The following is a 12,976-nucleotide window of genomic DNA, read 5'->3' as shown; positions in this document are numbered from 1 at the left end:
AGTGTACTATGCACAGTTGACAAGTTTCTGTATGTGATCATTTTGAACATCTTTCTTATTTTTCCATTCAAAAGCTGATTTAATAATGAGTGGAGATTGTGGATATTTCGTCACTCTTGAAATGCTGTTGCATTGTGGGAAACTGTATTTAACACATTGCCCTGCTTTGTGTAATGTATATTTTGGCAAATGGTCATCTAGCTATTTGCCTGTTTGCAAATGTGCATACAGTACTGCACACCACTTCCTTTTAAAACTAGTAGATAGTATGTCATGCCAAACGTGGCCTCTGTTGCCTCGAGCCTGTTATCAATCGGCACAGTTAACATTTGAGATGTGTCGAGAGCTACTGCTACTATATTTACTTGCCTCTATTAATGGATCAGCTGTCATACAGATATGAGAGAACATGTACACCTATTTGCTCAGTTTTAACGTCTCACAGCGGATGTTATGATTATGTCGGATGAGTCTGGATGACTTTATTCTGCTGTTTAATGAAAGTGCACTGCTGTGTGTTTTTCTCTCATCATGGAAGGGGGGATTATAATGAAACACGTCTCATTTGTCTTTAGGGAAATTTGCAATCTGCATTGAAATGAACGAACAGGAGTGATTTAACATAATCGCTTTCATTCAAATGCAGAACACTTTTGCTAGGCTACTGTGACATTTTACGTTGCATTTGACAAATGCAAAGTCTTCAGAGACAGCTGAAGGGAATCTGTTGTCAATAACGCACATCTTATTCTGTTTAAGATCTATTACAAAGCATATGAGACGCGCTAACTGACTCTTCTGATGTGGCTGAATAACATTTCAATTCAGACAAGCCGTTTGATTTGCTAATGAGTTTTAATGTTTTCTTTATAATTGGAGAATGAAAAAAACAGTGAACCTTTTACCTGACAGATGCATTGTGGTTGAATTAATATTTTCCGTTACAGATTTGTGTAACATTTTATTTTTGAACGATGTAATTATAAAGTAACGTGATATATATGATAAAAGCACCATTTGATGTCTTTACTGTAGCATGTTTACGTACAATACTATTTGTATAATGTGGCTTGATATAGTGTGAAACAAAAAGATGATTTGTTTTAATTCTTATTTAACTTTCTTAATTCCCCCACTTATTTCAATTCAGAAGGTTCAACTAAACCTTAAAAGTTGTCAATTCTATATCAAGTTGTATGTACAACAAAATCAGTTTTTCCTTCTATAAATCTGTGTGTGTGTGTGTGTGTGCGTGTGGTTGGGTGTGTGAATTGTTTATTTGAGTTTTATTTATTTAATTTGGTTCAACGTTTATTGTGGTCTAACCATTTCATTACACCCCAATACACTACATTATTGTTTTTCATAACACCCTGCACAAAAGTGTTACATTGATATTAGGTCATTGCACCAACACACTTGTATAACCTCATAATGTTAGACTCTTACTGGAGGTCATACCACTTTTATTGGTAGCTAAAAGACAGTTTTGTCAGATATTTCATAAATGCATGTGGGACATTTTGAATGACAGCCGTTGTGTGTGGTCTTTGTGTGCCGTAAATAACCGACTATAACAGATGAAAGGTTTCCTGATGGGATTGTGTCTGCTTACATTGATTAATTCTTTAAGTCCAGTTAAAGCAAGCACTCAGTGAGAGGCATAACAGTCATTTACAGATGCAAACACGGATCAGCACCCACAGAGACTCGTGTCAGGGTGTTAAAGCATACCTCGGACCCATTCACACCTGAGAACCCCAATTACACCTCATTACACCTTTGTAGACGGTTTATCTGAGCATCATGTCACATGATCAGGCACAAGTGTGCTTGTAAAGAGTGTTGGCTGTAGTCCATCTTTCACTCACATCAGTAGGGATTAGTGTTTACAATACACATGGGAAATGGACAGGCGCGTTTTTGACTGCCTCTGTATGTGGTTTTTGGATTGGGTTTTCACCTGCTCTGCCAGTGGCACCACAAGTGTAATTGAGCGCCCGGTGCATTTGACAGATCATGGATTGAGTCGTCGGCTGTCTGGATCAAATGAGGCAGCACACACGGATTAATTATTTAAATTCCCATTACCATCGTAATGATTTCACCCCACAGACAAGAGCTGTATCCGCTCAATCTCTGGGGCCGAATTATTTCAGATGGCTCGGATAATTCACATCCAGTCTACTGCGTTTCAGATAAAAATCTGCTCTTCTGTGCAAATCCTTTGGGAACAAAACTAAATGGATTGATATTTTCCTACAGTCCTTTACGATTATATTCTGATGTTAGCTACATTCATTCATACATCTGAGAGATTAGTGAGAGATTAAACTGCATTATAGTGTAATCATTCTGTAATGAAGCACACATAAATGCAAAACTTTATCAGTCCATGAGATCAGTCCATTTATTTATAATTTGTCATCATATCTAAAACAATATATCTATAAATTCATGTGACATCTTTTTTAGCTTGTTTCCCCATCAATGGGTATAACTTTTTTCTCTCAACATATGTGACCCTGGATCACAAAACCAATCTTAATTAGCACGGGAACATTTGAGTAAAAGCCAAAAATATATTATATGGTTCAAAATGATAGATTATACTTTTATGCCAAAAATCATGTTCCATGAAGATGTTTTGTAAATCTCCTACCCAAATGTATATAAACTTTATTTTTGTGAGTGGATGGCCTGCTAAAGTGCCTCTGATTTTCTCAATATTTAGATGTTTTGCACCCTCAGATTCCAGAGTTTTAAGGCAGTTGTATCTCTGCCAGATATTGTCCTATCCTTACAACCCATACATCAATAGAATGCTCCATTATTACAGCTTGCAGATGATGTAATGTAAAATAAAAATGACCCATAATACTGGTTTAGTTGTCCAGAGTCACAAATTTAGACAAGTTGCTCTATGATTTCTGTGAGCTTCTCTTTTATGAGCTTTTTGGATGGCAATACTGTGATACTACGATGATTTTAAAGTATTGCCAAATTCAATTATAATCATTGGTGGAATTGACCTCTAGTTGGACTTTTTTATATTTTTAAACCACAAATTCAGAAAATGCCACCATGTTTATGTATTAATGTGTCAAGCGTTTGAAAGCCATTTTATTGATCAAAGATGACGATCTACTACATTTTGAAATTAAACTTTGTATCTCTTTAATATCACTTCTGTCTGGATTACCCTTTTCCAGCCCTGTGTATCATAATATATCCCTTAAAGAATACTGTCTTCCTATACCCAGATGAATGTCCAAATGACAAAGTAGTACCCTGAATTCACAATACATTCAAAATGTATTTTACTGTATTGCCACAGTTTCACTACAAATACTGTGGTTAAAACATGGTAACTATAGTAAGCCCATGATCAATTTGTGGTTACTATGGGATTACTACGAATAAAACATCTCCCTTACTGTAGTTAAACCATGGTTAATATCGTAAGCTGTGTTTTCTGTGAGCTGATGAATGATTTATTCTTGTTGTTTTGACACATCCACAGATATTTTCTGTGCACCATCTGTTAAAATCATAAAAATGATGACGCTTTATTTGAGACCGCTTGCATAGCTAGAAAAAAAACCAGCACGATTGTATTGATTGATTCTTGACCACAAAGATGTTTTGGCAATCACCACATCGAGCTGCCTACCAAGCAAGCATTTTAAGGCATTGTAGGTGCACCATCAACAACAAGATTGCATCTATCAAGATAGTATTGCATGTATCATTTGTACAGAAATGAATCCCAGAATGCACTGCAAAAAAATAATAAGTTACATTGTCAACAGTCGCTTGTTCTCTCAGTTCTATCATCATGAATCCTGTGATAGAGCACCCATGATACTGTCTCTAGCTCATCACCATAGCAACATCTCTGTCTGCCATGCCGTGTTTGTTCTACACACTCACTTATCACCTATCGTTAAAATATCCTCACACACACTGCTATTGTATTCTCTATTCTTTACATGTAGGTGGAACTGTTTCATTTTCTTTGAATGTAACTGCTTCTCGTGTGTGTGTGTGTGTGTGTGTGTGTGGGTGCTTCCTGCATGCCATCATGCATGTATGGTTTCTGCATTGAAATCCTATGCAAATATTGGTATTTTTGTCAGGGTGCCATGGGGATAACAGCTCATATTATTGTGTGAGATAACTGATCTCAGGACAGAGCTCAGGGCTTCACATATCTTCATCTGTGCCAGAGAAAACATTTACTGATTATCATCTGAACTACTGCTAGCGACTTTAGCGCTACTGTACATTCCCTTCTAATGAACTCCAGGGTCTGGTTGCACCAGCTGGACGTAAAAAAGTTGCGTGTTATTAGCCCAACGTTGGACTTAACTACGTCCAGACTTGTGATTACACCTGTTGCATCATCTAAAACTACGACCAGACGCTACGCTCAGCTTAGACGATGCGTGTCCCCGAGGCCACATTCAACCGCATTAAGAGTGACATTCATACTGCCTCCGATGAGTGAAAATTTTAAAGAGGAAAAATAATTACATAAAAGTAAAGAAAGGTGCAGATTCTCTCTCCATTCCTGTCCGAAAATCAAACCTATTCAAATAAAACTTCACAAGAGCATAGCCTTTCATTCGATCTTGTGAATTAATTTGAATTAATCCAGCAATGTCTCATGTAGACCTATTTGACGGGTAAATTAAGTTTCTCCTTTGCCTAGTTTTTAGACATCTCAAATAGGCCTATCTGCTCGTTATTGCTTTCTTCCATTTCTTCCACTACTGCTCACAAATCTTTGCTCATGCGGTGTATGTTTACTTGTCAATGAAGAGCACTAAAATACACTTTAAAATAAAAAAAATCTGAGATAAACCAGGCGCCGATGCTGCCTTCAAAAACCGACCTGATGGAGGTATCTCAGGAGACAGGAAGTAAAACAAACATTGGACACTTCCTACCTTGAAATGTTTGAGCCTTCGGACGCAGCAATTTTCGCAATTTTTATACTGCATTGTATTTTTTCTCCACGGATAAACATCAAGAACTTTGACTAGGTGTAAAGACTACGCGTCAACTCAACCCCGACCCCACACAGACCGCAAGCGCTGTGATTGGTCTGTTTGAACCCCTCCCTCAGGTCAAAAAACTCTGTGATAGAGTCATGTTTACTCAACACATTTCCGAATGAATTAAAATATTTGTGCTCCTGTGTTTAACATCTCAAATCTGCAACAAAAGTGACTGTTTACTTGTCGCTATCACTGCTAATGCTTCTCAAACGAGCTGGATCTTCTTCGGCTCTTGTCTTGGTTTCACAAGCATTTTGAGGAATTGTTAAGAAATATTTGAGACAAAGTTGATGCTTTACAGTCAGATCTGAAATCATGGCTTACAGTTATAAATGTACATCACCCTGTGATACTGACTGAAAACACTCTTTTCCATTCATTTACTCTCAATAAAAGACATCAAATGATGATTTACAAGGTTACATCACCAGTTGTAGTAGACGGAGTAGTTTTGGACACTTGCATGCTATTTTTGGCTACATGGAGCAGAAGGGAGAGAGAAGAGAGCTTCAGGGGCCCACACACTCATGGGTGCCCAAGAGAGATTTGCTAGCGACCCTCTTCTCACCCAACTCCCAGAAGATGCCCTTAAAATTCCCAGTATAATTTCTATAACTACAGTTACCAGTTTTATATAACTACAGTTCTATAAAAGTGTAGTACTTGTAGCTTTTTGAGATTCGTTTAAACATGTTTACATGCATAACTCAGTAAACATAACAGAAAAGTTTTTACTTTATATACATAAACCCTACGTCAGGGGTCTTCAACTTCTCTTCTTTGAGGGCCAGAATTCAAAAGTATAAATGGGATGGGGGTCAGTTTTGTACCATATCCTCAGTTATTTTGTGGTTCTGTTATTTATTGCATTTCGTTCCTATTATACAGTTTTTTTGTTGCTGTTACTTATCACACAAATATTGCATCCAGTATTGTTGCCTTTTCATGATATTTATTCAAAAGGATATTGTCATTTTAGTTGTTTTTTATATGTATTTATCTGTATACCTTATATGAGCTTTGGAATTACTTTTGTATTGAAAGTAGCAGCGTTTTGGATGTGTGGTCTCAGGACATGCATTACTTAAAGCACACAGTTCTTAAAGTCTCTCTACTTATTTGAAATGTTAAGGCGGGCCAGGTCAAGATGATTGGCCGCCAGTTGACTAGCCCTTCCCTACGTGCTTGCGTTTTAATCTAAAAGCGATTCTAATACACTTTGTTGGCATGAATGTGTGTTTCAGGGGGCTCTCGAGTCTGATGTCATCACGCAACCGTGTTTTTTGGCAAGTTTAACAATTATAGGTAGATTAGATGGATAGAGTTAGTTTAGGGTGTGGGTTAGAGTAAAGGTTTCGTAAGACTCGAAACACTAAGGATTTAGTCAAAACCAACAAGCCACGCCTCCAAATCTGACTCGAAACACCAAGGATTAAGTGTGAGCAATTTAACACAAAAACAATGATGGTGTCGTTTTCAAAATCTTGCACTTTGAGACTTGTTTTCAAAAGTTTGTCCTGTAAATGAACAGCCAAAATTCATTAAAAGTTTTCTGTATTTAGTTGAAAACGGTTTCCCGTAAACAGCCTCTCACATTTCTGCAGATTTGTCCTTACAGTCAATGCAGATTCTGTCAGGAAACTCCTGCTGGGTTTCCATTCATAGCTGTGAGAGGTGTCTTCTGTTTTTTTGGCTTTAGCTGTCACACTGTGGACATAATGTGTGTAATTGTGTGAGTGGCACTGACCAGGCAGTGACACACACACACATACGCAGTGACCTCTCCCTCAATCCTCAGATCATCTCAGGAGGAAAAAGACAGAGGCATAAGATTAGATTTTCATCCGTAACAGATTCATTTGACGGGAGTAAAGCTGATTATATCACAGAGCACAGAGAGAGACAGAACATGTGATGAGGGAATGAAGGGGAAAATAATGATTAAGAGACTTTAGATTCAATGTGGAATGACATTATTCTTGACAAAATGCGATTGGCAAAAGCTTGTTTTGCAGTTTATTTTTGTCCCCTCCACAGTGTTAGTTTTTGGACCCACAGCATTATTAAGCTTTTACAACATTACAGCCATACCACTTTAGAGAAAAAGTTGTGTGTGTGAGTGCCTGATTCACAAATGAAAGAAGAAACACAATAACTCCAAACAGTGCAATGACGCTCTAAGAAATTGAAACTGAGGTTGACAGAACCCAGAGAGTTGAATTAATGGAAAGTTCATTTGAAAGTGAAAAAGATGTCTGTCAGCATATGATATATCATGATATCATGTGCTGTTGCTCTCATTGGCAGTTGTAGAAGGTATCTGGACAGCTGCTTCTGACACAGATGTCACACTGTCATCAATCATCTATGATTCCTACTAGATTCTCAATGTGTGCATCCAGGCATGCTGCTAATATTACCCATATCCCATTATGGTTGATTTTTTCACTGCACTATTTTAGGGGCTTTTGGAATAGGATATAACAAAGAAGTCTATTGTATCTAGATGCTAATATTATGTTGTAATATTTCTTATTACACATTTAACATATATCCCAGCCGAGTAGAAACAGTACGTAAACAAGAAAGCAATGAGAAAATAACCAAAATGCTATTTAAGATGCCATGTTACTCACAAGAGCGGTGATCTTCTTCACTGGTGATAAATTTAGAGTTCCCTTGCTGTTTGAGTTTCTTCACACGCTCTTCATTTGGCCAGAAGGAACGACTGCAACTGTTTTTTTAACACTTTTGGCATCTTCAATTACTGACATAAACTGTCTGGAGGAAATAGAATACCACACGTCTGACGGACATATAAAACCAGCACTCAGTATATTAGCTATCAATAATACAGCCAGAAAACATTTTAAATAGGTAAACTTAGAGAATAATGGTCATTGATTTAACATTGATTCAATTTCTTACATTTTATGTTCGAACAACAGTGCTGAACAATGTCAGGTACAATGGGCCTCATTTATGAAACGAGCGTACGATGGGATGGAAGACGAGCACTTGGACACAGCTCAAGGTTGTCTGGCTTTCTGTTGCAGGTTCCAGGCTGGTTTGTGAACGCTGGTCCTGCCTCTGACAGATCTGAAAGAGAAAAAATAAATGACCTAAATAAAGAAAACTGTATAAAAACAATGACAAAATTTTGCCCTAAAATTATTAGAAAGGTTATATCTACATTTGTTTTTACGTTAACACATTACTGTAACTAAAACAAAGTTCTTCAAGACTGAAGTCTGATTAATTTAGTTTAAACAAATTTGAAGCAACAACATTACTTTCAGTCTAAAAATAATAGTGAAACACTAATAATACATAAAATAAAATACAAACCTCAGCTGGAGTTTGGTTCACCACACCGGTTGACCATATCGATCACTTTCCAAACAGATTTTTTACTTCCTTTGAATCCGCTTTTTCAAGGCTTAACTATATTTCTAAATCGGAAAAGTTTCTGTCTGCACTTATTACATTGTCCCTAACTCAGAATTTGCTCTACGTTTATGCATCAGGTATCAGTATATGTATTCCCTGGGATCAAACCCATGATGTTTGGAATGATAACGCAATGCTTTGTTGGATTAAAGCCCACAATGTAATAGGATGAAAGTTGCTGTAGCATCATATACTTTGATATTATCAGATTGGTAGTTAGGCCTCAGATAGACTGTGAATGGTCCTCCAGTGATTTGGAGACTAAGTTGTTTTCTCTTTTACTTCTCTGCAGGACCCCAGGAGCAAGCACAAGTTTAAGATTCACAGCTATGGGAGTCCCACCTTCTGCGACCACTGTGGATCACTGCTGTACGGTCTCATCCACCAGGGGATGAAATGCGACAGTGAGTGAGATCCTCACATCACGTTCAGGCTGGAGGTCGCCCTTTATCGCTCACAAACAGCTTCTCTTAACCAGATCTCACTGTAACTTAATCAAAGCCAGCAGGTTTTAGATGAGAGTTAAAGGGCATCCCGTGCCCCGGGCCTGTTTAATGCATCTCTTACTGCTGTCCATGCTCTAGGCTGGTCTCTCAGGGTCTGTAATGAGGTCAAGTGGGTTAAGAGTGTGTTTTGCATGATGTGTCAGCGCTCCCCGTCCAGTGCTCTGGCTCTTAAGGGAATGTTATCACAGATTTTAAAGAGAACAGATTGAAGTAAATGTATGTGGGAATAGCAGCATGTTCGTTAATTACATTTTTGCAATCTGCTCACCCACTCTTCTCCTTCAGTTTTCACATGTCAACTTCATCCTCGGTATCATACACACACACACACACACACACACAAACACACACACACTTTCTCTGCTGTAGCCCTTGTGACGCTGTCCAATTACCAGTCTATAGTAAAAAAAACACTTGTGTAAGTGAAGAGGGCCTGCAGTGTGTGAGTGTGTGTGTGCGCGCGCTCAAATGTGCTAATAATAAATATAGTCAAACAGCAAAAAATGACTTGGGGGGACATTTAAGGTTCTTCCCAATATTTGAAACTCTCAAAAATCATGTTTTATTTATATTACAGTGTGCGTGCGTGTTATTGATCTACCTCTAAGCCCTCATCTCCAAACACCTGTCCTATAGGCTAAAGTGTGTAAACATTCGGGATGCCTGCGCATCTTGGTTGCAGATAAACCTGGAAGGATTTTTGCCTCTCCTATTCGCAACTCAACTTCATTAATATAGCACTTTTTACAATTTCCATTGTTACAAAGCAGCTGTACATGAGACATATTGACAGTGTACATACTTACACACATCAACGCACACACGCAAACACACTCGCACACACGCACAGTGAAAGCACACATTTAAGATAAAGGAGAGAAACACAGGTCAAATATTAAATGGACTATAGATTCCTATATGCAATATTAATTATGTAAAACTTCTGAATTCTGAAGCAGCCCCCCCAGCAAGGCAAACAGTATGCAAACACTGGCGAGGAACCCAAAACTCCAATCGAGAAAAAAACCCTCAGGAGAACCCAGGCCCAACCAGGGGATTTCAGTTCCCCTCTGGCAAAAGCTGCTGCCTCTGCACAAGCTCAACAGTGCTTCCACAACAAGGCTAAATAAAAAATAAATAAACTTACTAATGAGGTAAATTATAGATTTAAGATTATCATTAACAATCTAGCAGCATTTAAAATTTTGTAGTGAAATTGTGTCAAGTCGCCGCGTCCTGAAATATTCTGACATTCAACAACACAAAAACAAGTTTTGGATGGAATTGTCTCATCCGTTACGCCCATTTCTGCTTTGTTTCCGCTGTTTTTCTGCAACCAGTATGCGCGCAGCTGGCAGCGACGTAACCGTGACGTCGACTCCAAATTGGTCTATTGAGACCACTGTTCACCATCCAGTAATTCAAACGTTTTTTATTATTACATCCCGTTATTACTTCTTGTTGAAAATTCTTTAGTTTGGAAGAACATTAGATTACAAGAAGCACGAATTTGAACTTTTTTGTCATGTTGAATGTAATATGTTTAATCTTATATTGTTTACAAATGAGTGTCTCTAATATCCTTCCTTTGTGTTGCTTTCAGCCTGTGACATGAACGTTCATAAGCAGTGTGTGATGAATGTGCCAAGCCTGTGCGGTACAGACCACACCGAGCGCAGAGGAAGAATCTTTCTTAAGATCGAGGTCAGCGGAGAAAGACTTCATGTCACAGGTCAGCAACCCCACAATGCACGGGGAATACATCTTACAACACGCATCATTAAAGTGTACATAGACAGATTGTGTGAGCAGAAACAAACGTGTTTGCGGCTCAGGTTTAATAGGGCTACATGTACACAAGAGAAAGCTACCTAGTGATGCTTAGAGGTCAAGGTTTAGCTTTTTGACATTCACATTCACTGGCTGATAACTGCACCGTTCTGTAGGAAAAGACATCTGTCTCCACTCATGGCTCCTCAGTAATCTGTAGTTGATTTAGTTAATATGAATTTATATTGTTGTGTGCAGATACATTTATTGTGAGGTGTTATATTGACCCCACCAAATGTTGGAATATATAATTAATTACTCACATTTAAATTATTTGCTTTATTGTTCACACATTACCTACTTTAAATAAAATATTAAGACAAAATGTAACTTTTAGATTTGTGAATATTTTGTATAATACGTATATGAAAATAAAATAACTCTTGTTATTATCTTACAAATATATTTTCTTGTTTACAATTTTTGAAGCCTCAAGGTTTAAAAATAATTTTTTAGAATGCAATATCAGGATACTGTCTAGAATATGAGTTGCTATGTGGTCAATGTGAGGTCAATGGGTCTCATTCACTAATAAATGCGTTGATTTTTTCATATTTATACTCACATGTGAACCTCCCACGAAAAACTATTTGCCTAATTCACAACACATGCGTACGCACATTAACTTGTTCTTAACCTCGTCATAATGTTAGTGAATTTGGAGTATTCTGTAAAGAGTGGCCGCATGCTTTTCATTTGCATAAAACACACTCAGTCTCCATATTTGGACTTTCCGCCTAACGTTTCCTTTACCACCTGTCGCCACTTAAGTCAAGGTTACTCCAGGCAACCCCATGTGACGCTGTCTACAGAGGCGCTCTCGCAAGTAATTCCAAGTGCGCAGTCCTCAAATTCAGTTCATACACAATAAAACACCTTTTATACAGACACGCAGTTAGTAAGAGTTCTCGTTAGCTGGCTATAAAAGCACTGCTTTTCAGAGAAACCTCGCAGCTCGAGCTGTAGTCTAACGCAGCTTTTCTTATTCTTTCACTGTCTATGTTGAAATAAAACGAAAATTTAATAAACATCTACGCGTTATTATATACATAGATATATATATATTATTAAAAATATATAACTATTATCCTGAGATGAAACATGCATTCTTTCATTTAGTCTTAGAGAGAGAGAGAGAGAGAGAGAGAGAGAGAGAGAGAGAGAGAGAGAGAGAGAGAGAGAGAGAGAAAAGGAAAGAAAGAGACTGTGCCATCAACTGTTCCTATCTTTTCTCTCATATTTAGAATTCATTTCTGTACGAAAGTTTTTGTGAATCATGTTCGTACGCAGGTTTCACACACAAATTTGTGCATACGCATGCTTAGTGAATGAGACCCAATGTTTTTATATCATTTTTACAGTACAGTATGCTTTAGTGAAATAAATATAAAAAATATAAAAATAATTACATATATATATATATATATATATATATATATGTTACTAATAAATAACTCTGAACTACTTTTTTGAAATAGCTTGTGTCTCGGTAAGACAGTTACAGTCATCTTTGTGGTCATACATCGTTAGTTTAAAACACATGATATTTTTTTATTTTTACAGTACATGATTGTGTGACCAGTGCATGTGTGTGCCTGTGTGTGTGCATATGTGTGAGAGAGAGAGTCAGGGTCGCAGCGGGACACAGTCAGGGGTGGGTCGTGTATGCCAGGCTGTGTGCTGAAGGACTTCCCTGCTGTGTGAATATCAGCTTTGCTTATCTCTGCACTTATACACAAACACACTCACACTGGTCTGGAGTCTGTCTGGATTCTGCACTGATAATGAAACGCGATGTTAGGGAAGATCTACAGCTAATGGATTTCTATTTTCTATAGTTTCTGTGTCTGACTAGTTCTGTGACTGTCCCACAGTTATTATAAGCAAGTCAGTGTCGTTATGTGTAAGTGTGTGGTTCTTGGCTAGACAAAGCTGTCAATGTTATGAGAGGTGATGTGATGAGAATCCTTAGGGCTTTTGTGAGTTCATCTCTCATGTAAACTTTATTAAATCTGTCCTGCCAGGAAGAGTAGCTTGCAAACACACACACATTTACACAAACAGATACACACAGAACAGACAAACAAACAGTCCTCGGGCAGCCTGGCTTTTTCTCTCTCTATTCAG

General features: G+C 37.8%; 1 protein-coding gene across 2 annotated transcripts in view; it reads left to right on the top strand.

Moving 5' to 3' along the window:
* Window positions 1-12,976, top strand: part of prkcab (protein kinase C, alpha, b) — a 161,658-nt gene that overhangs the window by 103,050 nt on the left and 45,632 nt on the right. For both annotated transcript variants that reach the window (XM_056753966.1, XM_056753967.1), the window contains exons 4-5: window positions 8,806-8,917; window positions 10,623-10,751. In XM_056753966.1, the coding sequence (XP_056609944.1) occupies window positions 8,806-8,917; window positions 10,623-10,751 (241 nt within the window). The remainder of the gene's footprint in view (window positions 1-8,805; window positions 8,918-10,622; window positions 10,752-12,976) is intronic.

The sequence above is a fragment of the Triplophysa dalaica genome, chromosome 7, assembly GCF_015846415.1.
Source record: "Triplophysa dalaica isolate WHDGS20190420 chromosome 7, ASM1584641v1, whole genome shotgun sequence".
In the NCBI taxonomy this organism is placed as follows: Eukaryota; Metazoa; Chordata; class Actinopteri; order Cypriniformes; family Nemacheilidae; genus Triplophysa; species Triplophysa dalaica.
This window is presented reverse-complemented; position numbering and strand designations above follow the sequence as displayed.